Source organism: Micromys minutus (assembly GCF_963924665.1).
Source record: "Micromys minutus genome assembly, chromosome: 29".
Classification (NCBI taxonomy): Eukaryota; Metazoa; Chordata; class Mammalia; order Rodentia; family Muridae; genus Micromys; species Micromys minutus.
Window position 1 is genome coordinate 26,939,508 of NC_137964.1, and position 26,394 is coordinate 26,965,901.

The 26,394-nt window shown below is 45.3% G+C and overlaps 1 protein-coding gene and 2 pseudogenes across 3 annotated transcripts in view; 1 reads left to right on the top strand and 2 right to left on the bottom strand.

Moving 5' to 3' along the window:
• HECTD4 (HECT domain E3 ubiquitin protein ligase 4) overlaps nt 1–26,394 on the bottom strand; it is a gene marked incomplete at its 5' end in the record, with an annotated part of 141,917 nt that overhangs the window by 37,276 nt on the left and 78,247 nt on the right. Inside the window, 20 exons of the mRNA XM_080940989.1 lie at nt 481–644; nt 959–1,038; nt 1,630–1,778; nt 1,894–2,055; nt 5,724–5,827; nt 6,878–6,993; nt 7,988–8,157; nt 8,453–8,617; nt 9,077–9,259; nt 10,238–10,373; nt 13,833–14,035; nt 15,274–15,355; nt 16,727–16,916; nt 17,083–17,363; nt 18,267–18,420; nt 20,367–20,551; nt 21,500–21,646; nt 24,641–24,807; nt 24,903–25,044; nt 25,157–25,292. Of these exons, the coding sequence (XP_080797115.1) occupies nt 481–644; nt 959–1,038; nt 1,630–1,778; nt 1,894–2,055; nt 5,724–5,827; nt 6,878–6,993; nt 7,988–8,157; nt 8,453–8,617; nt 9,077–9,259; nt 10,238–10,373; nt 13,833–14,035; nt 15,274–15,355; nt 16,727–16,916; nt 17,083–17,363; nt 18,267–18,420; nt 20,367–20,551; nt 21,500–21,646; nt 24,641–24,807; nt 24,903–25,044; nt 25,157–25,292 (3,116 nt within the window). The remainder of the gene's footprint in view (nt 1–480; nt 645–958; nt 1,039–1,629; nt 1,779–1,893; nt 2,056–5,723; nt 5,828–6,877; nt 6,994–7,987; nt 8,158–8,452; nt 8,618–9,076; nt 9,260–10,237; nt 10,374–13,832; nt 14,036–15,273; nt 15,356–16,726; nt 16,917–17,082; nt 17,364–18,266; nt 18,421–20,366; nt 20,552–21,499; nt 21,647–24,640; nt 24,808–24,902; nt 25,045–25,156; nt 25,293–26,394) is intronic.
• On the bottom strand, nt 2,963–3,922 carry LOC308439245 (Y-box-binding protein 1-like; annotated as a pseudogene). The gene has a single exon. The product of its transcript is annotated as a Y-box-binding protein 1-like (transcript).
• On the top strand, nt 10,823–12,069 carry LOC308439246 (heterogeneous nuclear ribonucleoprotein A3-like; annotated as a pseudogene). Its single transcript has 2 exons — nt 10,823–10,855; nt 10,949–12,069. The product of its transcript is annotated as a heterogeneous nuclear ribonucleoprotein A3-like (transcript).

Below are 26,394 nucleotides of genomic sequence, written 5' to 3' on the forward strand. Positions count from 1 at the left end.
TGTGTCTGTGTGTGTGAGAGAGAGACTGTGTGTGATACTCTGTATTAATGCAGGTTTGTGTGCCTGTGTGAATATATATGTATGTATGTATGAATGTAAGTATAAGTGAGCATGTGTGTGAGACTGTGCATATGCTGAGGTGCTGGGGGAAGAGGAGTGTTGAACTTTTGAGTCTTTCCCAGAGAACTCTCCAAGTATCTGCCATTCTACTTGACTCAGAGGGTGGCTCTCATAAGCTACTGTCATACATTTCAGTAGTGTTTCTTTCCTTGTTAAGGAAGGATAGCTAAGAGCAAGCTCTGGACACAGCATCAGCAGATTCAAGCCTACAGGGTCCATCAGGGAAGCAAGGAAGCACTTATCCAGGCCCATGCCCATCACTGTGCAGGAAACAGTTACAAAAAGCCCTTTCCCTTCCCTTGCTGGTCAGGACACATTTCTGAAAAGAATTTGTTCTTCTTTCCCATCGCAGTGACTTGCCTTTTTCTGAATGTGAACCACAGGCCACATCCCGCCAGAGACATCTTCTAGGTATGGAGTAAGGCGCTGCCCACAGTATGTGAAATACACCCGACCCTTGGCTGGCTGCCCTGGAGGAGGCGGAGTTCCCTCAGTCCGTTCCCAACCGATTCCTGCCACATCACCTGCAGCAGAGAGCAGGAAAGATACACACATTTTCCCACTTTACTATCAGGTGAACTTCCAATTTGAAACTATGTGACAAGGGACAAAAGCAACCATGTCTGTCCCATGAGTTATAAGATAGAGGTTCTAGGGTAATGGCTCTGGAATATGAGAGCTGTGGTGTAAAAATCAGACAACAAGGGCAGGTGTTAACTTTTTACTCAAAGACAAATGACCCATTTCCAATTGCTAAGTTTATTTAACTTTAAACCATCTAGGTCCAAGGCCGGCACCCACAGAAGCATGCAGAGTAAGAAGGCCCCACTGCACTGACCAGGAGAGAGTGTGACATCTAAGCGGACGCTCTTCCACTGTAGCAGACTGGAGCCGTTGTAGTGCACAGCTCGGCCATTGCTGGGAGGAAAACAAGCAATGAGAGTCAAGGCTGAGCCTCACGTGGAGGGAAGGAGGGAGCGAAGGAAGGAAGGGATGCCCAGAGTCAGAAGCAATGCTTTCCCAACACTACAGACTTCCACCTGGCACTGTCCACACCTGGCTTGAGGCTGCTCTGCTGTCCCGTTAGTGTTACAAGAGCCCAGCAGACACCAGTCTACAGAACAGCATCATGGTATATAGATTCAGAAATGATTGGGAAAGAAGAAAGACAAGTTTCTTGTTGAAGGACAACTAGGAAAGAACCATGCAGAGGAACATAAGCATCTACAGAAGAAAATGACACTTCCTGTCTGAACTCAATCACACAACTTCACTTTGGTTCCGTGAATACCCATAAACATCTATGGGAAGCTACTCTCTCTGGAATACTGACCCGTTTCTATGAAAGGGTATCACTACGTAGGCCTGGCTGGCCTGGAACTTACTAATAGACCAGGTAGCCCTCAAACTCACAAAGATCTGCTGCCCCTGAATGCTGGGATTAAAGGCGAGCCCAACCATGCCTGGCAGCACTTTTTTTTTTTAGCTGAAGCAGGAACAGCCACTTACTTGTGGAAGAGGCAAGTGCCCACCGGATTGGTCCATGCCCCATCTCGCTTCTCGGCTTCTGTAGCAAAGCCAAATGAGACGATTGGTCCAGTGTCATCATCAGTGTCTCCATAGGAAACAATCTCAATTTCCCAGTAGAAAGATGGGGCCTGAAGAGACAGCAGTAGAGGGTGACGTCAGAAGGGACAAGTGGCTAGGCCTAACACCTGCAGCTTCTTCCTAGTCTGAGGTATGGGAGAGGCAGGTTGACATGCACCTTCTCACCTGAACTGGCAGGGGGGAGGTGGCATAGATGAAGGTGCCCCGGGGAAGACCTCCTCCAGCGCTGGGATCAGCCAGGAAGGTGACAGATGTGAGGTGAGATGAGAACATGCAGGCACGAACTGGAGGGAACACTCGAGAAGGGCTCCAAGTGATCTCTTTGGGCTGCAATGGGGGCAGGAGGGAGGATTCCACTCAACAAAGCAGATAAATCTCATTACTCTTTCCTGATAGGTTCTCTCTTTTCATTTTTTGTTATAATGCTGGGAATGGACCCCAAAGTCTTATGCCTGCTACGCGAGGCCTCCCATTCAAAGACACTCTCCCTGTGCACCACCATTATACATTATTTAAGCTGTCTTTTGGGCTACAGAGATGGCTCAGAGGCTGAGAGCACTGGTCACTCCTCTAGTCTCAGACACTGCAAGCACGTGGTACACACATAGGCAGGCGAAACATCCAGACACAAAGAGTAAAAATAAATCTTAAGAGAAGCTTTATGATTGTTTTTGGTTTTTAGAGACGGGGTTTCTCTGCATAGCCCTGGCTGGCCTTGAACTCATAAAGATCAGCCTGCCTCTGCCTCCTGAGTACTCAGGATTAAAGGTTTGTGCTACCATACCCAGCATGAGCTTTTTTTTTTTTTTTTTTTTTTTTTTTTTTGATTTAAGACCTTTATTAACAGGTGCTTGCAGTTTGTTGACTTTTTTGAAAAAAATCAAGTTGTAAACTTTATTACAAATTAAAAATGAAGTTCTTAAAAATCTCAACTTGACCAGATATGAAACAATTTAAAAACCGTTAAAGGTGTATTGAGAAAAATCAGACCTTTTTTTTTTTCTTAAAAAACGTTTGTCATTACCAAAAAGAGACATCTTTAGGTAAAAATAATAAAAAACCCATGCTGCATAGATAATGCAGATAGTTCTAGTGTATCTGGTCAATGGGCAAAAAGCAAGCACTTAAGGTCTTCAGCTCCAATCTTAGTTCATTTCTTATTGCTGGAATTTCATATTCATTTCTTCTTGTTGGATGACCAAACCGGATGATGGTAGAGATGGTAAGCCGGCATTTACTCAGCCCCGCCCTGCTCAGCCTCGGAGCGGACGAATTCTCAGCTGGTGGATCGGCTGCTTTTGTCTCTTTGCCATCTTGTGGTTTAGGGTTCTCTGGGCGTCTGCGTCGGTAGTTGAAGTTGCGGCGATACCGACGTTGAGGTGGCTGCTGACCTTGGGTCTCATCTCCTTGATTTCCTTTGTCCTCTCCATTGCCATCCTCTCTAGGCTGTCTTTGGCGAGGAGGGCCCCTGCGGAATCGTGGTCTGTAACCCCGATACACATTCTGTCTCACTGGTCTACCTTGCTCTCCTGCACTCTGGTTGTCAGCACCCTCCATCACTTCTCCTTGCACAGGGGGGTTGGAATACTGTGGTCGACGCGCATAGGGTCTCCGCATGTAGTAAGGTGGGAACCTTCGCCTTCGATAGGGCCGGCGTTGTTGGGCCTGGCCTTCAGGAGCACTTTCCGACCCCTCGTTCTTCTCCCCACTCTCACTATTCTGGTAATTTGGCTGGTAATTGCGTGGAGGACCCCTACGACGTAGATAGCGTCTGTAATGGTTACGGTCTGCTGCGTATTTACTGCCTTGAACTGGAACTCCACCACAGCCTGTAACATTTGCTGCCTCCGCACCCTGGCGTACAAATACGTCTTCCTTGGTGTCATTCCTGTTGATGAAACCGTATCCGTTCCTTACATTGAACTATTTTACTGTTCCCAAAACCTTCGTTGCGATGACCTTCTTGTCCCCGCCGGCGGCGCCCGCCGATGTGAGGCCGCCCGGGGCCGCCACTACCCGAGGAGCCGGGCTTGGTGTTGGTGGCGCTGAGGGCAGCGGCGGGGGCGGCGGGGGCGGCGGGGGCGGCAGGCGGATGCTGGATCTCGGCCTCATGATTGCGGTGATGGTGACTGGGGCCTGCGGGCATTGGCTGCGGCTCCTCCCGGGTGTGATGGTGACTAGGCTGGCCCAGCATGAGCTTTATAGTTTGGTTTTTCTGAAGTCTCAATGAGAACTTGTTTTTGGTTCTCAAAGAGAAGAGAAGAGAAGAGAAGAGAAGAGAAGAGAAGAGAAGAGAAGAGAAGAGAAGAGAAAGGAGGGGAGGGGAGGGGAGGGGAGGGGAGGGGAGGGGAGGGGAGGGGAGAGAAGAGAGAAGAGTCCCTTCTGTGTGCAAGTTCCACTGAGGTGACCAGAGCTGCAGCTGCTCATCTTCCTGCCTTCCCATTGCTCCTTTTCAGGCTCATGAAGCTGCTCTTTGGTTTTCTCTTTAAACAACATCTTTCTCTCATTATGCTCATCCTCACACGGTTGCATGAACACACAAGGACAATCTTAGCTCGGTGCTTAAGGAAGAGCTGCACTCCAAGGACATGTTCAGATGGGTGACAGGGTTTTTCTTAGGTGGGTTGTTTGTCTCCTCATGCTCCAGTACTTCACTGCTCAAGTGTCAGGCTTTCCTCTGAGTCAGTTTCTCCACCCACCAATTCCAACACACCCTACACAAAGAACTGCAGACACAGGATATGGCTGCCAGGGCATCATCAGATCACAAGCCAGCCAGTGCAGCCTTGAGAGTTAGTGTGCACAGCCTGTGGTGGACACTGCTGTTGATGGAACTCACTTGCTGCGGAGAAGAAAAAGCTGGATGGGAACACAGACACTATGGGCAGAAGAAACCACTTGGCTTTTAAACCACACCTCAATGTGTTTACCAGGATAACCAAAGACGGCTAGATGTCAAGTGATATTGGTGTGGGCTTTATTTATATGCACCACCTTATTGACATGCCTCTGACAACATCCAATCTGCACATGTCAAGTTAAACCTGCCTTTTGGTGTGTGTGGAGTCGTTCTGGTCTAGAGCATTTGTTCCCTTGCTGTAAGCAACCCCACACTCAGCAGAAGCCAAGCTCCAGCCTCTCACTCACTCCTCTCCTCCTCCAGCCCGTTACACCAACCTGTTGCTTCTTCTGTAGGTTTTCTAGACACATGAATAGAATCTGGAAACCTGCGGGACTGTGTGGGTGGCCTGTATATGGCTATGTCATGACTCGTGGCTTGGGTATTATCTTATTTTGCTAATTCATTCAACATTTGATGGCCATTGAGGCAGTTTTCATTTTTGAGTATTGTGAATAAAGCTGCTACAAACATAAAAAATGTAGCAATTTTTCATATTTTGCTATTACTCAGTCACGCTCTAATTACTAGAGTATTACAGTCTAAAACAAATACATCACATTTTTAGTTTTGTGTGCTTTTACATACATCCACATAGAAGCATCGTGTGTCTCCCCTAGCCACAGTTCACATTGTTTTTTGAGACAGTCTTTCATTGACTTGGTTAGATTTGCTGGCCAGGAAGCCCCAGGGGTACTTCTGCTTCTGATACCCCAGCACTGGGATTATAGGGACATCTGTCCATGCCTGGTGCTGGGAAGCCAAACTCAGGTTTTCAAGTTTGCATGGCAAGCACTTTACTATCTCTCCAGTTCCCTAACTATTGTTTAAAGCTGTCTTTTTATCTACTCAGAGTTCAAAGATATTAAAAAATCCTGCTGCATAGTATAATGTTGCAGCATTCAGAAGGTCAGTTCAGTTCTTGGACAGCTAAAGGGGACAGTAGCTGCCAAAGGACTGCACGTGCTCCTTGTAGACAGGCACTCCACCTCAGCGCTACAGGCTCAGCACATGTGCTCTATCTAATGTCATACCCCTCTACCTGTCTTTCTTCAGCGGCAGAGTCACAGCCTATAGGGAGGCAGCAATCTCTCACCTGTCTCCGGTCAGCCTGCAGCGGAGGTGGAGGGGGCCGAGCGCAGTCCCGGTAGAGCATCCTGAGTCTCTCGCACTGCACCTCTACAACTGCGAGCCGCTCTCCTGTGGCAGGACACAGTAAACCAAACAGCTTCCAGGAGTAGCACCAAAACAATGTCATTACACACTTACATCCTTACACAAGAGGAAATACCCTGAGCCTTCTGCCTCCTCACAAAGATCAGCAGCCAGGTTTGCTGGGTAACGAGGCTGGAGCAGAGTAGCCTGGACTTGGTATTCCCCAAGGCCTCCAACCCCATCCCAGAGCACTGGGAGCACCTAGGCCTACACAGGTTTTGAAGATGAGATTGTATAACTTAAGCAAAGCTGTCCACAAGCCTCAGGCATAAGCAAATGATGCTTATGATTCTTACCATCTGAAAAACGGGGCCCCACTATCTTATTTTTTAAAATTAGGGCCGTTGTATATAGTTAAGGGTGGCCTAAAACTCACAATTTAGCTCTGGCTGGCCTGAACTTCCTGATCCTCCTGCCCTAAACTCAAGAGTTATAGGATTACTGGCAGGCCCCACTCATGCCAGGTGAAGGCTATTACATTCAAAACCTAAACTGATTTTAAATATTAATATTGGCTGGGTATGTGGTACTGCCTTTAATCCTAGCATCTAGCCAGATTTCGAGTATGAGGCCATCCTGGTCTAAATCAAAAGTTCCAGGCCTGCTGCAGTTACATAGTAAGACTAAAAAAACAAACAAACAACAACAAAAATAAAAACAAACAAAAAAGGCCATGAACGTCTTAAATGCCCGGCTATCAAGGATACCAATACAAAGTCTACATTTAGAATCCAAATGTCCCCAACTCATAGTGAGAATGCACAACCATCAGTGAATTAACGTGAATGTAGAAAAGAAAGCACACAGGCACAGACCTGGTCCTCACTCAAGAGCACTGCTTTCCTGGAAAGCAGAGGCTGAAGGCTGTGTGTGCTCGTGAGGGGGGGAGAGAGGGAGAGAGAGAGAGAGAGAGAGAGGGAGGGAGGGAGGGAGGGAGGGAGGGAGGGAGCTGTGAGGAGCACTGTCTCTCAGCTCAGCATGTGATCAATGCAGACAATTCCATGAGATGCTGCACAATGGCTTACTGGTACTCACCCGCACTGCACTCCTGGGCTACAAGGTTCAGAACTTCCACAGCTGCTGGACACTGCTGTATGAATTCTTCACAAAACAGGCTGTCTTCTAAAAGCTGTGCCATGACCAGGCATGCTCTTAATGTTAAAAGATTCACAATATTTCAGTCATCAATGTTCATTCTTTAAGACATCAACTGTGAAAACACTTCAATCAAATTTGTCACTTACACTTCTTATGTCTCACAGCAGACTGGCTCTGAAATATATGGCTGGCCCTCCATACCCATGTGGGACTAGACCATCTAACTGCTAGTATGTGGAAAAAGCTTCTCCTATACTAAATGTATATGGTCATTCTCTGCTGGTCACTGTTCCTAAACAATACTTCTGACACTGCACAAGGAAGCTCAGAAATCCAAAGACATCTGACAGTCCCAGAGACATCTGATAGTACTGGAGGACATGCAGGCTCCACACTTATGCTGTGCCATTCTATACAAGGATGTGAGCAGCTGCAGGTTTGTACTTGAGGATGGCTCTTAACTACTCCCCACAGACACCATGAAATGTCTAAGCAGCCTTTTGCCCAGTGAGAGACACAAAGTATTGGATGTCCAGTTGTCAGAGCTCTGTATCACTACCTTGTGAGCAATGAGAGCTGCATGAGTAAAGGCGAATCCACAGACAGAAAATCTACATCTGACTTCTCTCATGTAGGTCAGCATACATCTGAAAAGTTTCTGCAGGAGAACCCTGTCACTCTTGTTTAGTGGAGAGTGAATGTATCTGTAGGCAGACATCTCCCTCATTTTCCTGTCACTAGGTTGGAAAGTGATAGAACTGAGTTATTTGAAAAAGTGGCCATGTGATTCCTGCTGTAAAACAGGTTCTTTTAGCAGAGCAGCCAGTACAGCAACAAGTGTGAGCCTACACGGCATGGCACACCCCAGGAGCTGGCTCTCTCAGGTGAACGGCAGCATCACCGTGAGGTACAGTAAGTACTAGGGATGCAATCAGAGGTGCAGGAACTGGGAATGCAAGCTGCAGTAAGTGGTACGTGACTATGGTGCCTGTTACTTAGCTGTCATGAGCTTCAGGCTATGGACCCTCTAGGGCCAGGCCAACTTACCTGGTTCTGATTTCAGCCAGAAGCCGGACAACTGCCATAACCGGTGCTGAGCCATCTCCTGTTGCAGGAAGAGAGGTGTGGATAGAGAGGCTTCCTTCCTGAGGGAGCAGCATGGACTGCACTGCCTGGACAACCTTCTCAGTGATGGACAGCTTATGAAGAGGCAGTGCCTGTGGCAGAAGGGCAAGCCAAGGCAAAAGGCACAGGAAACAAAGGCGTTATCAGTATGTGATCAAAACCACCACAGAAAACCAGAAACCAGATCAAAACAACCCAAAATATCATATGCTGTCATTCCCAGGTGACATCTAGATGAAAAATCTCCTACCCATGTTACTGTGAAATCGTTATAGCTGGTATCCCAGTTGAAAGTGAAGCCTTTCCCTTCTATACAGGGTTTGCCCGCCCACAGCGATAGTCAGCACCTACACAGGTGCTTGACAAAGCAGGCAAGCATCACCTTACCTCTGATCTTGGAACACAAAGTCTAGACAAAGGAATAGTCAGCGTGTCTGCTGCTTGTGATGTCCTTCGGCAGTCTACAGGAGGGAATCTGACTGTAGCTATACCTTCCTGTTCATTGATAGAAGCCACAACTCCGATGCTTCCAGATATTCCTCTGCCTAAAACCTAGTGACAGAGATTATTAGCACCACCTGCCAGGTTCAAGTGAGCACAGCTATCTAACGGAACAAGAGGGAGGGCTTTGTAGCTGTTATGTCAGAGCTATAGTAATATCTGATTCTGACGAGGAGTCACGACAAAGACATGATCAAGATCCCAAGCCCACGGCAATGAGCTTTCCCAACAAGACATGCTATCAGCTCAAGCTCAAGTTTTCAGCATTAATGATGCCCTAGAACATGAATCCCATAGGTAACATCAGACAGCACTGCCTTAGCATTTGAGCAGTGTACAGAATGATGTCTATAGAAACTCAGAAGGTTTTTGAGTTTTACTCCTCAGTTTGAAGGAAAAATGCTTGCTGCCCTTCTGGGCAAACAATAGTAGTTGAAGAGAACTGGGCAGCTGTGGCGAGTGTTTGGGGGAAGGCAATAACAATGCCCAGAGAAAGCAGCGGTGGGTTACCTGGACCTCAGAGCCTATCTTGATTGTTTCTTTAAAGCCTCCAAGTGCACAGAGTGCGGCAACTGCCTGGCGTGCAATCCTCTGAAGCTTGGCAAGTTTCCTGCCACTGCTGCTCCCGTTTTCCAGGATGCTTTCTGCATATTTCCCTAGTTGTGGAATGTACATCAATGCTCGAGACAGAACCTGTGTGTAGAAAGGAGGATGGTAGGGGCTGCAGAGGGGCTCAGTAGTTAAGAGCAGTTGCTGCTCTCATAGAGGACCTGGGTTTGGTTCCCAGCACCCACATGGCGGTTCACAATGATCTATAACTCTATTTCCAGAGGGTCTGACAATCTCTTCTGACTTTCATAAGCATCAGGTACGCACATGGTACACATACATATATGTAGGCAAAACAGTTACACATAAGACTAAATAAATCTTAGGGGGAGGCAGAGAAAGAAAGATCAAGTAGATATTGGAGGTAAAGCATTAGCTGTTGGCTACTGGTCCCAAGGCTAATGAAATGACTAACTGGGGCCCAGTTATCACAGGAACTGTGGATATAGAAAAGACAAAAACTGCTAGGTATAACCAGTGATGTTCTTCCCATGAGCACCACTGCATCAGATAGAACTAGGAACATACAACTTTATAACATGAGAGAAGCTATGACTGTATTAGCAACCAACTAAAATCTAGCAGTCATTCACTGAGGGAAACCATCACCACTGCCTGCATTTCAGCGCTCAGCTCCAGGGCATGCTTCAGGCCCTGGCCTAAGGAATGGCCTTAGAAAGGGGAACTGGTTATTATAGAGTGCAGTTCACCTAGATCATTGTGTGACGGTGCAGTGCAAGACTGAGCACGCAGCAGTGCGATTAATCACACAGAGGCCTCCCCGAGGACTGCCAATAGACTGAACATGGCAATAAATCAAAAAATACATGACATCATAACATCAGTACCAGTCTGAGACAAACAAAAGAAACAAGGGCTGCCATGTTTCTCCGACATACAGTCCTGACTCTGCAAAGTCAGACCCAGCAGGGCAGGGGAGACTCCAGGAGTGTAGCTGTGTCTGACTAATTTGAGAATGCTCTCCTGGTTGACCCTGCCAATGCATGACTATAACGCTGCTTCACTCTTGCTCCCTTGGCTGAGCAGCAGACCTGTACTAACCTTTTCTGCCGTAGTGGTCCATATTTGAGCAGCATTAGATTCTGGCGCCATTAGCAGGCTATGCAGCAAGGCGATCACTTCTGCAGCCATGCTGTTTGCCACATGCCCACTGATGAAGGGTCGCACGGGGTCAGTTCTGCAAATGTGAACACAGGAACCTTTCAATGCTCACTGATGGCTGAAAGTACGGTGGCACACACCTTTAATCCCAGCACTTGGGGAGGTAGAGGCAGATAGATGTTTCGAGGCCAGCCTGGTTGACAGAGTGAGTTCCAGGATAGCCAGGGCAACACAGAGAAACCTTGTGTGTGTGGGGGGGGGGGGGAAGTTGTGGGGGAGGATTACAGAAAAGTGGTTTCAGAGTTAAAGCAGGATGAAAAGATTTCATGTTTACATGAGAGAAAGGGCTTACACATGACAAATAGAACTTGTTGACTACAAATGACAAGCAAAATGTACACCAGGAAGAAGCCACTTCTTGAATTTTTTTTTTATGGTATGTGTAGAATTCTCTGTGCTATGATCTAAGTATCATTTGTCTCCCAAGGGTCCACAGTGATTCAAATGTGATCCTAGGTTGGGCTAATGAGAGGCAATGAGACCTATGGGAGGTTGGAGGTTCGTGTATCACTGGGGACGGATGGCCTGGCAAGGGCTAGTTACAGGAGGGCTGTATAAAAGCCTGAGCTCGGGTCCCATATTGAACTCAAGTTGGAAGAGGCGAGTCCGGTTTCAAAATGGAGGTATAGCCGCCGCCCGGTCGCCCCCAGCCTGACTCAGGGGTGTGGGTGGGTGGGTGGGAGCCATGATCCAAAGGAACCAGAGCAGCTGAGGAAGCTGTTCATTGGTGGGCTGAGCTTCGAAACCACAGATGACAGTTTAAGAGAACATTTTGAGAAGTGGGGCACACTTACAGACTATGTGGTTCTGAGAGATCCTCAAACAAAACCTTCCAGAGGCTTTGGTTTTGTGACCTACTCTTGTGTTGAAGAGGTGGGTGCTGCAATGTGTGCTCGGCCACACAAGGTTGATGGGTGTGTGGTGAAGTAACAGAGAGCTGTTTCTAGAGAGGATTCTGTGAAGCCTGGTGCCCATTTAACGATGAAGAAAATTTTTGTTGGTGGTATTAAAGAGGATACGGAAGAATATAATCTGAGAGACTACTTTGAAAAGTATGGCAAGATTGAAACCATAGAAGTTATGGAAGATAGGCAGAGTGGGAAAAAGAGAGGATTTGCTTTTGTAACTTTTGATGATCGTGACACAGTTGATAAAATTGTTGATCAAAAATATCACACTATTAATGGGCATAATTGTGAAGTGAAAAAGGCCCTTTCTAAACAAGAGATGCAGTCTGCTGGATCTCAGAGAGGTCGTGGAGGTAGGTCATGGAGGAAACTTTGGTGGTGGAGGAAACTTTGGTGGAAGAGGAGGCTATGGTGGTGGAGGTGGTGGCAGCAGAGATAGTTATGGAGGTGGTGATGGTGGATATAATGGGTTTGGAGGTGATGGTGCAGCTATGGTGGTGGTCCTGGTTACAGTAGTAGAGGAGGTTATGGAGGTGGTAGACCGGTATATGGAAACCAATGCGGTGGATATGGTGGAAGAGGAAGAGGAGGATGTCATGGTTACAGTGAAGGAGGACATTTTGGTGGAGGTAACTGTGGTGGTGGAGGGAACTACAATGACTTTGGAAATTATAGTGGACAGCAACAATCAAATTATGGACCTATGAAGGGGGCAGTTTTGGTGGCAGAAGCCCAGGCAGTCCCTATGGCGGTAGCTATGGGTCTGGAGGTGGAAGTGGTGGATATGGAAGCAGAAGGTTTTAAAATAAAACAGAAACGGCTATAGTTCTTAGCAGGAGAGAGAGTGAGGGGTTGTCAGTAAAGCTGCAGGTTACTCTGAGACAGTTGTCCTAAAAGAACTAGAGGAACTGTAACAATCTGCCACAGGAGGAACGATGATCCACAGTCAGAAAAGTTACTGCATCTTCAGCAGGAAACCTTTCTTGTTCAGGACGGTCACAGCCACAGTTTGCAAAAAGTGCAACTATTGATTAATGCAATATAGTGTCAATCAGATGGACATTCCTGAGGTCTTCTATCTGTTGTAGCTTTGTCTTTTTCTTTCCCTTTTCATTACATCAGGTATATTGCCCTGTAAATTGTGGTAGTGGTACCAGGAATAAAAAAAGTAATTTTTAACTTTTCAATATTTGTGAAGTTCAGGTTTTCTACATTTTAGTACAGAAACTAACAAAATGCAGTTTTGAAGGTGTTTCCTTGTGAGTTAACAAGAAGATCATTGTTAATTACTATTTTGTATGAAGTTTGCTAAAGTTAACTATAAAGAAACACCTACTGACTTGCAGTGTAAGGGGAATCTATTCTCCCCATTTCCAAAACTGTGGTGAGTGGGCACTGACATGTGGAGAGAATAGATATTTGTATGTTTGCAGTGTGTGTTTTAGATAATTAGGATTGGGTAATAAAAATAGCATTTGTGACTTTAATAGCATTAAGATTACCTTCAAATGAAAAATATCTCAAAAGTTGCTGTTTGGTTTTTGTGCATTTTCTTTCAAAATGTGATCATGATTTTAGTGTGTTAGACTTAAGTCCTAGCCATGTTAAAAACATCTCCATTCCACATTCACCTTGATCACATTGAAAGAAACTGCTGCCAATAGTTTGGGTGTAAAGTGTTTATACCGCCCTCTGCTTACCAAGGCTGGTAGATGTGTGTCATCTCCCTGTTTAAAAGTCTTTTCATATAGAACCACCAAGTCTGCTGTGTCTGAGCAAATTGTGGGTACCTGGGTTGTTTCTGATTTTAAAATTCAAGGTCTCAAAACCCCATTTGGCCTTTCCTTGGTTAAGTTCCCCACACACACAACTTTTCAGAGCAAAGGTTTGACTCCCTTTGCTCTGGAGTCACTCGTTTGACCCCTACCCTCCCCCCCCCCAAAAAAAAGCCTGAGCTCAGCTCCTCCAACTCTCCTTCGATCCTATGTGGATATGTAAACACTTTGCTCATGCACAGGATCTGTCATGACATGATACAGCGAAGAACTGGGATAATACCAGTACCCTGAACCTCCAAACCAGAACTAAATAAGTTAGGAAATGCTGACTAACACACCCTGTAATAATGGACCCCAAGTTTCTTAGGACAGAAACCTTGGGGATCAGAGAAAGTCTCAGGCTGCAGCTGTTACTACCTGTAAGTATACAAGACCATAAGCATTTTCCAGGAACACTCCCCTTGACTGTACCCCTGGGGAAGAGACTGGGGAAGGAAGCACTATGTCCAAGCAGCTAACTGACATCAGAAGGTTCCTTTAGCTGCCATGTTCACTTGGCCAGGAGCACCTGTCTAGGCTCCCACTCGGCCTCAGCACTGCCTCTGTTGCTCTCCCCTAGAGCAATACTAGGCAGTGCTTTGGGAGCAGCCTCTACAAAACTGAGTAGTTCTTGCCCGTTCTCCTTATTTTCAGCAGGTTAAGGGATGGTATAGATTCAAACCTTAATAGCAAGCCATTCCACAGTGTGTCTGCAAGAGCACCACCATGGGAGCACCTCGAGAGACTCACCTGGCCAGTTCAGAGTTCCTTTCTCTGCAGATGGAGGTTTGGGCAGTTTTCTTCTTGTCACCTGTGGACAGCCCACTCACAGTCTCTGGGTTGATGGATTCCACTGGTGGCCCGACACTGACAATGAGGCCCGACTGTGCCCACTTGGTTGCTTTCCTGAGGGCGGCTGAGGCCTCTTCTGTGATCACTTCACAGCAGCCTCCCTGGAGTTTGGGTTGAAGACATCTGCATTGCTCATTTCATTCTCCCCAGGTCAGACTCTCACAGATCTATCTCTTCCCCATCACCAAAGTAATAAATACCACAAACAACATAAAACATACACACGTTACAATTTCCGTAAACTCTGAATTCTGGGGATTTTATCCTTGTAAATGGTGACTTCTGTGATTATAGTGTCCTATACTCTACACACATATCGCAGTCTGCTGAAAAAATTTTAGACTTTGGTTCTAGATGCCTGGCATCTCACTATTCAAGTGTATTAATGTCTATATTTTAAAAGTCCCTTATTTTTAGATACATAGATTATATTCTGTTTGGCTTTCACATAAAACCAAGAACATGCTGTGACCTCATTATTGTAGCCCTGGCTAGCCAGGCACTCTGAGATCACCTGTATCTGCCTCCTGAGTGATGGAATAAAGGACACATGCCCCCACTGTTTGTTTCACCCCTGAATTTTGAGATATGCATTTACCCATGCTTGATACTAATGAGTATTACCATCTCTCATAACAAGAGCTGATTTAAAAATACAGGTTTCAAAACTGTTCATAGCTGTTGCTTTTATTCCTTTAATGAGTTGTGAATGTGAACATATTTTCTATCTTCATGATCTTCTGTCTATAATTCCCTTGTTTTTAAGAATCTCATGTATTCCAGGTTAGTTTCAAACTTGAAATACAGTGATGGAAAACTGTAACTTCTGATCCTCTTCCACCTTAACCTTCTGAACACTGGGATCGTGGGTACACGCCGCCACTCCTGGTTTACAAAGTGCTGGGGATTAAACCCAGGGCAAGCACTCTGCCAACCGAGCCACACCCTCCTCCCTGGTAATTCTTGAGTGTTATTCTCTTAGCAGTCTTTCACCCCTTCAATTTCCAAACTATTTTAAGACTTTAAACCTCTCTTAAAAGGCTAAGAAACAGTTGTAGGTCGAGTCTGAGAGTCGTTTATGGGGAATATAGCTCAGTTGGTAGAGTGCTTTGTCTAAGGCTGCAAGTTCAATGCCAGCACTACATACTTCAGGCACACATCTGTAATCCCAGCTTTTTATGGGAAACGGAGGCAGCTGGGAATACAATTGATGCTAATGCAGCCAACCGAATCAATTAAAAAATGTTTTCTTAAAAACAAAAACAAAACAAAACGCGACATCTTCTGGAAGTCCCAAAGTGTACAAAGGGGCTTCTGTCAGTTTCCCCCATGTGATTACCTTGGTCATGTCTCGATCCATCTTCACAACCTTCTCCATGTTGGCACCAGTACCAAGTCGAAAGGGCCGTCCTTCTGAGCTGCTGCAAGAAGGAACACAAAGAAGGTAAGCCACTATAGGTGTATGTGACAAGAGGCTTGTGTCACCTAGTAACCAAATCATGTGCAGGCACCATTTAGTGCTAAAACTGGCTTTAGTGTATGCATATGTGGATGCATGTATGCGCAGCACCACAGCATGGGTGTAGACATCTGAGGACAGCCTATAGGAGTTGGTTCTCTTCCTCCACTAAGTAGGTTCTGGAGATAAAGCTCAAGTCACCAGGCTTAGTGGCAATGAGTTTTATTGCTGAACTATCTTGCTGCTAAGAGTAGCTTTTGAAATCCATAGACTAACCCTTTTAAAAAAAACTTTTTTTTCATAATTATAGACATTTTGGGACCCAAAACAAAGTCTGTTGTTTTCTTAAATGATTTTGGTTTACTTACTTTAATGTGCACTGGTGTTCTGCCTCAATGTATGTATATCAGATCCTCTAAATCTGGGGTTACAGACAGTTGTGAGCTGCCACATGGCTCTTTGGAAGAGCAGCCAGTGCTTTTAACTACTGAGCCATCTCTCTAGCCCCACATAGTCTGTTTGTAAGAATTCTGACATTAGCACTCAGGAGGCAGAGGCAGGCCGATCTCTGTGAGTTTGAGGCAGGTCTGGTCTACAGAGTGAGTTGCAGGACTACAAAGGCTACTACTACACAGAGAAATACTATCTTGGAAAACAAAAGAATTCTGATATTAAAAACCTACATGAAAATGAAGCACAAACAAAAGAGCAGGCAAATAGTATACCCTGAAGGCAGCTGGCTAGGGCCCCCCGAGTAAAGGAGGCACTCTGAACTCTACAGAAATCCATCAGGAGGCTCAACAGCAGCATGCATCTGGGGCCTGCAGGGAAGGGAAGGCCTGGCCCTCCATCCAAATGATCCGGCACCCTCTCCTTCAATATATCAGTACTGCAATGGCCTGTGCAGCCACATGGCTTTTGGGGAGTGTGTCACCTGAACACTTACTGTGATCATGCTCAGATGAGGCTACCTGCTTTTATATGCCATTGTGGCAAACAGCAAACAAAGGACCCATTCTGGGAGGAGGAGTTCACATATCACTGCATGAAGAGATTGGTCTGCCATCTAAGTGCTCCTGGACTATACAGCAGCCGCTGAGCCTCTTTATAAGGACAAGATGACATGGCCAAATTTGCAGAGGGGCTGCAGAGTTAACACCTGAAGCACTGACTGCCCTCTCACAGTGGATCCCACTGCTGGCTCATACTAGGCCAGAGGCCCAGGCCTGCAGTCAGGAGAAGACTAAGGCAGTCACACAGCACAGGGTTAGCACAGTGCTGGTGACACGGATGGCCTCTGATGTCATGCAGCTATCATAGTCATTGCAGTCACCTCAGCAATGGCTGGAGGACCTCATGAGAGGACTGGTCTTCACGCTTGTGGATAAATATGGAGAGCTTGCCATCCACTGCTTCACTCTCTTCTCCAGGATCTTTATCTCCTTTTAAGGAATTCTTAGGACTGGTTTTTGTCAATGTGGTGTCAGGTTCAGAAGCAGTTGGAGAGAGAACCGTCTGACATCCTTAAAGCAAAAATCAAGGCCCATTCAGAAACATTGCAGAACTATTTGTGTGGCTCCCCTCCCTTTCCCGTCCCTCTCCTTTTTCACAGAACACACAGGCATATCTGGGGCCTGGCCACAAGCAGGACTGAACTCCCAGACCATCCTGTAGACAGGCACTCCTCACCTGGGACCACATAGTCTGCCAGCTTGGCTAAGAGCAGAGAGGCAATCTTGGAAGCAGGGTCACTGGGGTCCTCCTGCTCACTGTTCAGGGAAGGGACAGAGTAGCTCCAGGGTGGGAGCTCCACATTTCCACAGTCCTCTACGCTCATCAAAGGCAGAGCAGCCCGGCACAACTGAAGAATGATCAACACCAGTTTTGGGGATGGACGCTGGTCCAGCAGTAGAGAGAGGAGCTTAGAAACACAAGCTGGCTGGCTCAAGATGGCTTTCCCTATGTGGCTCCTGTAAGATGGGGAAGAAGAGGGCGCTGTGCTGAGGTCACTGCAGACACCAGAAGTAAGTTTTCTCTAGGTGAAGCTGGACAAACATTGAGATGGGACCTCAGGAAGAAGTCAGGGACTTGACATTGTGCAAGGAATGACAATCTGGAGCAGGCGTTTTTTTATGTGTTCGCAAAACTGACAGTGCATCTGAGAAGGATGGCTTCCTTCATCCTCTCTGATCTCTGCTAGCTCAAGCTCACATGTCCATACTGTTTCAAAGAGTACAAAAACTAGAACTCCAAACTAGGGGCTCTGCAATTCCACACCTGGGCCCTTAAAATGTGTGTGTCAAGAGCAAAGCTGCCACACAGTGCTACAACCCCCAACATGGGTGACCTGCCACAGCCAAACCTACTGAGACAGCAAAAGCCAAAGAACACATTGTCTTGTACATCACATGGGTATGTGGGGTAATTAAGCCCTTGGAGAACCACTCCAGCTTAAAGATACAGTACAAAAGAACAAAGTAATTACAGGTCCTCACTGGCTGTGTGTGATGTTGAGAATGGAAGCCGGCTGGGGCTCTGGCATATCACACAGTACTCCACCCACCAGCCCAAATGACTATGTTTCACTCTCAGGTACTAACACTTGGGTTTGAACTCCAGTGCAACTGGAATGCTTGTAAGGCCAGCAGCTGATGCCATCAAGTTATAAAGCAAACCATGCATTGCCTCCTATAATCCTTATATTTGCATATTAAAGACTGTTTCAGTGACTTGATTCTCTAGAATTCTTCTTGAAGCACCAGCATGTTAAAAGGTCTAGGAACTTAGATATTCCAAAACCCAACAGAAGCAAAAGCTATTCCAACCACTGAGGGGAAAACAGATTGCTCTCCAGCTCTGCAAGGCCTTCCTACCTGGAGAGGTCATTGAGAAGACTCAGGACATCCTGCAGGGCATCGTTCCCAGCAGCCTGGTTGCCACAGCACTCAGTGGCTCTGGCAAGGTGGTTGGTAAGGAGACTGGATACCTGCCGGGCCAGCCCTGAATGCACAGCCTCTGTGGAGCCTCCTTCAGAGTTGAAGAGAGGACAGGAAGGATAGTGAGTACTAAAGGAAAGCACACCAGCCTCCTCCCTCCCAGTCTCTCTGCATTAAAGCATCCTATGGACACATTTTATCTTGTTCAATGATCCACTAACCAGTCAGTCTCTTTAGACACTCTGTACACATAAACATTAAGTGCTAAGAGGACACGTCCTCCTGAGAATGAATTACAATTAATTAATATATAATAGAGGAATAACACCAATTTCCATGTTCACCTTAGTTTCATTTCCTAACTGTCCTTTGTAAAGGCCACAGCATGTCTTGAGTTTCCATGCATGTTCAGCTCTACAGTCCTCTTGCTTACGTCCTACTTCCCAAGGAACTCTGCTGAATGTCTAGCCCACCCAGTCTGTTCCACAGCATGCAGTGAGCACCACATTGTGGCCTGGCTCTCACCACAATACCATTATCTCTTCACCAATTTGCTTGGTCAAATTTTTAAAAAACACGTATTTTATTATTTTAAGTTATATGTGTGGGTGTATGCATGTATAAACATGTGTGTGCAGATAGAAGAGATTCACGGAAGCTGGAGTTACAGTGTTTGTGAGTTGCTGATATGGATGCTGGGAAGTGCACTCTGTCCTCTGAAAGAACAGCAAGCACTCTAAACTACTAAGTTAACTATCTAGCCCCCAGACCACAGTTCTTAAAGGAACAGTAGCTTAACTCCTCTTCTGCCATTTTATAGTATAAAAAGTTCTTTAGACATTAGAGTACAAACTGAGGGTTTGCAAATTGGCTCACACTTACCAGCAAACCCAACAACCTGAGTTCAACCTCTGGGACCCACATGATGAAAGGACTCCCACAAGCTGTCCTCTGGCCTCCACAGTGTGCCCACATCCACACATATAACCAAATGAATAAAATCCACAAACATGTATACACATACAATAAATATACCTAACAAAAATTATGTTAGTTTGTTTTTTTTTCCCCCCCAGAGCTGAGGACAGAATCCAGGGCCTTGTGCTTGCTAGCAAGCAGTCTACCACTGAGCTAAATCTCCAACCTCTCTAACAAAAATTATGGCATGGTGTCACACATGTTTAATCCCAGCATTCAAGAGGCAGAAGCAGGTGGATCTCCATGAGTACAAGAATAATTTGGTCTATGTAGTGAATTCCAGGACAGCCAGGATTACGTAGTGAGATGCTGACTAAAAACAAAAACAAAGTATGTTCACAGACCTTGAACACTGAGGAAAACTACTCTTCAGTTAACTTTGAAAAATTAAGTGTAGCTGTGTGGTGTTGGCGCTCACCTCTAATCCCAGCACTTAGGAGGCAAAGTCAGGTAGATCTCCAAGTTCAAGGCCAGCCTGGTCTACAGAATGAGTTCCAGCATAGCCAGGGCTACATAGAGAGATCCTGTCTTGAAAAATCAAATAAAATTAAAAATGACAAAATTAAATATATGACTCTCTCGCCTGAATGTATATATGTGTATCATGTATGTGTGCCTGGGGCCCATGGAGGGGGAAGAGGCTTTCAGGTCTCCTTGGACTGAAGTTACATATATAGTGAGCCAAAATGTAGGTGCTGGAAATCAAACCCAGGTCCTCCGTAAGACAACAAGTACTCTTAACCACTGAGCCAACTCTTTAATCTTTTGGTTGACTTTTAAAATTGGATCACCCACTGAAAATAGAATTTGAAAACATATGGCACTGTTATTTTACAGAACTCTTTCATGGAGACTGTCAGTGCCATAGGAACAGCTGTGTGGAAATGCTCTTGCATCTTCCTTGTGTTGTCTGGAACCACATGGCTCTGTGAAGTTTACAGAACCACACCTATGCGGCGTCTCATCAACTCACCAGCCTCAACACCACCTGATTAGTGGTTTTATAAAGACCTCCCCTCACACCCACCGGGAGCAGAAAGGAAGTAGAAGGCTGCTCACCTTCCTCTTTCTCCCACTCCACACATCGGTTAGCCAACACCTGGAAGGCAGCCCAGGCCATGGTGGCCACCTTCTGCTTCTTCGTCTGCTTCTCACTGGAGCTGGACTCGGTCTGACTGCTCAAGCTGCAGAGTCGGTCCATGAGTTGCACAAGACCACTTCGGACCAGGCACTTCTCTTCACTCCTGGTGAACAGCAGAGAAGGGATGGACCACACTGACAGCCTTTGTGAAGGCTCCAGAAGTCTCAGGGTATCACAGATGGTTTTTTGTTAAGGGTGATAACATGTACAGTCATTCAGGATGCTTTTTCTGTTATGGTGCATTCGAAACCAGGTTTGTTCACGTAGGATAGCAGGCCAGAAGCTGATGAGTCATATCAGTAACAGAGCAAATAATATTTATTTTCAATACAATTTTTTATGTGTTTTATCTCCATGTTTATCTGTGCACCGCATGTGTCTGCTGCCTTTGGAGGCCATGGAACTGGAGTTACAGACAGTTGTGAGCCACCATATGGATGCCTTGAACTGAGCCTGGGTCCTCTGAAAGCAGCCAGAACTCCTAACAACTGAGCAGTCCCACAGCCACTCCAGTAACTGTTATTATAAGAGCATTCAAAGAATGAGTCCATGAACACGTAACAGTTCCAAGTCACTAATTAAGTGACCCAAGAAATAAAAGAATTGTGCCAAGACAAAAGATATGTCTTTTCCCCTCCCTGAACCTCTAAATCTGCATAGTGTAATATAACCTTAGTGGCAATGTTTAGTCACATGGCAACTCAAGAAAGTAACTTTAGATTCCTGATAGTAGGACAAAAGCTTTAGGAGGTATTAGAAAAATCTAACTTTAAGATTCTATTTTTATGTATTTTATGTGTTTGTGTTTGTGTCTAGTATGGTGTATACTACATGTGTGGGGTGCCTGCACACACAAGAATGCCCTGTAGCTAGGAACGGAACTCATCCTCTACACTAGCAATATGTGCTCTTAACTGTTGAGACATCTCTTTAGCTCCCCAAAATTCAACTTCATAAGTTAAAAAACATGAAATAAAACAAAAAGTTGCCTTCTGCTTATTTGGCCACATTGGGTCTAACATCTGTATGGCAAAAGATATGTCACACTCACCTGGTGTAAGGTATGGTACACAGGAGTCCAATGCTGTTTGCACAAGCAATAGGGTACCGAGCACACAGAGACACAACAGAGGTCATGGTTTCACCGAAGGCTTCCTGGACCTGCTCTACCATCCCACCACAGGTGAGCTCTTCAATTCTGTGAGACAAAATCAAGTTCAGGTTTCCCAAAGACATCAATGATAAGTGACTTTAATAAGGGAAGTGGTCCTTCCAAGAAGCCCAGTGACAAGAATCTGGAGCTAAAGGCATCTTGGAGACCACCAAGCTCAGTGTCAGATGCTCCAGAGAACAGAGGGAATTAGAAGGATTCCCAGGGGCCTTTCAAACAAGATGCTCCAAAATAAAACAAAAACAATTAACAACAACAATAAAGAAAACAAACAAAACAAAAAAAAAAACCAGGCAATCTGGGTTTGGGAAAGTTACACAGAGCTCTCTACTGCAGGGTTTTCAGATCCCTTGATGAAGTTAAGACAACAGTTGTATGATTAGAAAAGGGTTACTCATTTCTCAAATGTATTTGATAATAAACTAATTATTTGAGACATGTCTGTCATATCCTATGCAGCACTAAGGATTAGACTTGTGGTTACACTAATGCAAAAATGAAGGCCTAGGCAGATTAGCTAAGACTCTCCTTCAGGGTCATGCTTCAAGTACTAGAGGATGAGAGCCCAGGGGATGGGAGATGATCCTTTCCTAGGGTAACAACACAGTATGAGCTGATTTTATCTTATTTATTATTCATTGAAGGCTGAAATTATCAAATTTATCTACAAAGATTTGTAATGTAATTGCATTTATAAACACAAATAATTCTGAGTTTAAAAATAGAAAAGGGGGGGGGGCAAAGAGACAGATTTGTGGGTAAAAGTCCTTTTTTCAAAAGTCTGACAACCAAACTATGATACCTGGAATGTCAGTCTGAAACACTGGATAGATATGGTGGTATCTTCAACAGGAATACTCCTCCACAAACACTCAAGGTGGCCGCAGAACTGCCTCATCAAGGTACAATGAGAGAACCAAGTCTCAAAACTCCCCTGTTACTGCTACACACAAGCCATGGCATCTGTGTGCACACCAGCATACATTCACACATGCATGTAGGTAGTCTAGCTAATGAGCACAGGCTTTGTCACAGGGACTGCTAGTTCTGAACATGGTGACCTCTTCCACTGTGATGGGCAAAAGCCAGAGAGGACCCACCATGGACTGAAGCAAGACCTAAAATCCTATCATTTGAGCCTCAGACATTCTGGAGCTGTTGCTCAGAATGATTGACAGGAACTTCCCTCTTAGAGAAATTCTAAAAGAGATAATTGTTTTTCTTTATCCCTGGCTAGCCCCAAATAAATAAGACAAAGAATATAAGATATATTTGATAAGCTTTATGGTATAATAGCTGAGCAGTATCAATCCATTCTAATTCTTAGGGCTAATCTGGCTACCTCCCAGCCCAAATACCCAAGACACTTGCATTTTAGTATTGATCTAGCACCCCGCCCATGCCCATTTCTCTCTGCTCTATGGTATGATCCCACGGACTCTTTCCTCATGCCAGAATTCTCTCTTCCTATCTCTTTTTTCCCCTCCTCTAGCTGGGATCGAAAGTCCATCCCTATTCTCTCTTCTGCTCCTCCACCTGATCTTCTGATCAGGTTTTATTGACAAATCAGAGAATAAGTGGGGAGCAATGTTTACACAATACTGAGGCAGGGACTGCTTGGAATAAGCATTACAATTCCATGCCCTCAGTGTAACCAGATCAGATTTGAATAACACAAGGATAATCTCTACACAGTGCACGGTAACTGTATGCCTACACTTCCCCAAACATAATTTCAGTAGCTGCTGGCCCTTTGGTTGCTGGCCACCCTGCATCAAAGACCAGCAGAAGGCACAAGCTTCCAGCAGCAGCTTCAGTCTTTCCTGTTCTGCTGAGGACCTCTGAACTCTGGTATGAAAACCTTCCCAAATACATGTGGAAGCCTTCTTCTGAGTTAGGATTCATAACGATGGTCTTTAGAATTGACCAAATAAAAATCATCACAGAAGTGTATAAAAGGATGCCAACTACATCACTCCAGTCAATGCACAACTGAAAGAAATTAATGAATGATCCTGTGTCCATGACTAGACATGAGTTAAATGCAAAAACAAAAGTACAGTGGAGTTCTGTGATGCTTTTAACAATGAAGAAGCAGGGGCTGGAGAGATGGCTCAGTGGTTAAGAGCAATGACTACTCTTCCAGAGGTCCTGAGTTCAAATTCCAGCAACCACATGGTGGCTCACAACCATCTGTAATGGATCTGATGCCCTCTTCTGGTGTGTCTAAAGCCAGTGACAGTGTACTTATAAAAATAAAAGTTTAAAAACAAACAAACAAAAGAACCCAATAAAGCAGCAGATCCCTAATGATGAGCTGAAAAGACATTGATATCAAAGATATACTGAGAAAAACAATTATAATTATAGGGGAAAACTTGAAGCAAAAGCTTTTCTATGTATAAACATTATACATGTGCATACTTATGGACAAAATATGGGGGCTCTTTATGCATATGGTCAGTACAACAACCCCTCCCCAAAAGAACAGGGGACAATTTAGGACTGAAGGTGTAAAAGAGACCTCCACATTCTGTTATGTGTCCTGAGATGTTTTTCTTTTTTTTTCTTTTTTAAGATTTATTTATTTATTATACATAGCCGTTCTCAGACACACCAGAAGAGGGCATCGGATCCCATTACAGATGGTTGTGAGACACCATGTGGTTGCTGGGATTTGAACTCAGGACCTCTGAAAGAGTAGTGAGTGCTCTTAACCACTGAGCCATCTCTCCAGTCCCTGAGATGTTTTTCAAAATCAACACCACTATAAAAACAGGTGAGGACAAAGGCACAGTGGTGGCACATGCCTTTAATCCCAGCACTCAGGAAGCAGAGGCAGGTGGATGAGTTTGAGGCTAATCTGTTCTACAGATGAGTTTCAGGATAGCCAGGGCTGTTTTAAGCTCTGTGTCAAACTCCACCCCCAAAATTTTTTTTTGAGGAAAGACATTAGCAAATTCTACGATGTGCTTTTTGTCCATGTTGGAAGGAACAGTGTGAACTAAGGAAACCACTGACCTGGGTCCCCCCTGCAGGACCATTGTCACTGGCCCTACTAGGTGTGTTACTCCCCCAACTCGCACAGCAGCAGTCAGCAACTCCCGCATATGCACCAGGGCCTGCTTCCGAGTGTTCCCCCGCCGCCATCTCGTCTGTGCAGCCAAAAGAAAGCTGCTGCTGGACACCTGAAAGGCACAAGAGGGAGGAAGCTGACTTGCACTGTCATATATGTTCCGGCTGCCAGGGGCCACTCATCAGAAGTCTAAACATTGTGACCCACCGCTTGGTCAGGGTTGGTGCCAATAAAAGCAAACAGCTGCCCAAGCAGGACACTGTAAGTGGGCTTGTCCCTGCCGTCTTCAATGGCCAGTGACTGCAGAAGTGTAAAAGAGCTGCTGCGGTGGCTGGTCACGTGACGACGCCTACAGAAAACAAAACTGTAATAGATGAGCAAACAAGAACCACACTTAGGGAGCTGTTCTGAAAACCATGTGCAACTACACCTTGAGGTCCCCTCTGGCCAAGGACCGTTACCTCTGATTTGCTCTAGTAAATTCCAAGTCTTCATTACCAATCATTTCCAGGTCAGAAGGAGCAGACATGCTTCGAAGGAAAACAGGCTGCCGGACAGCATGAGACGCCACCTTTGTTTCTGAAGCTGATTTGCATGCTACAAGAAAAAGGAAAACTGCTTAATGTTTCTGCTGTTTGATTTGTAGGGAGGTAGATCCATAGCTAAGCAGAAGGGAAGCACCACACTAATAGCATCTTCACTTTCAGTCAGGATTCAGCCAGTAATATGGCTAGCAAAGTAGACCAAAGAGTGAGCAGTCATTTTAAAAACCTAAATATGTGATTAAACTGTATTTTAGCTTGAAAATCTAAAGTCCTTTTATTAAAGTGGTTTTCCAAAGAGAGACAAAAATTCACTTAAAAACTACCAGTGTTCACTTCAATATAAGCACTCTGAAAAGCATGAGGGCTGGGGCTATAGCTCAGTGGTCCAACATTTGCTTAGCACGCAGAAAGCCCAAGGGTCAGTGTCCAAGACTGAAGAGAAAAAGGAAGAAGGTGCAAAATGGAAGCACCAATCCCCCACCCCTTGGGTAATGGGACTGAACTCATGGCCAACTGCATACTCACTACGTAGGCAGGCACTAACACACTGTGCCATATCTACCTTTATAGGTTCTCACTGCTGCCCAGACTGCATTTTGTTCTACAGGTATATACACTGGAACTTGCAACTTTTGTTTTGCCTCACTTCCAACTTTCTTAATTAAAATAAATGGCAAAGTCATTTATTTCAGAGAGTGCCTTGGATCCTAGGCCTCTACAGGCACAAGTACACATATACACACCCCACATGAAAAGAAATAAAGAAAAAAACCAAACCCTGAAATGAAGTCAGAATTATAGGATAAAGTCATCTCACATCTTAAGAATAGATAGTTTGGGAGGCTGGAGAGATGGCTCAGTGGTTAAGAGCACTGACTGCTCTTCCAGAGGCCCTGAGTTCAATTCCCAACAACCACATGGTGGCTCACAACCATCTGTAATGGGATCCGATGCCCTCTTCTGGTGTGTCTGAAGAGCTGCACTGTACTCATATACATAAAATAAGCAAGTAATTCTTTTTAAAAAATTAAAAAGGAATAGCCAGCTTAAACCAAAAGTAGAGTTAAGAATATCTCTTGGTTGCTACCAGCCTGTTATCCTTGAGACTCTGAGTGCCCTGTAAGGTGTCACCAATGTTATGCAGTAACTGAGGC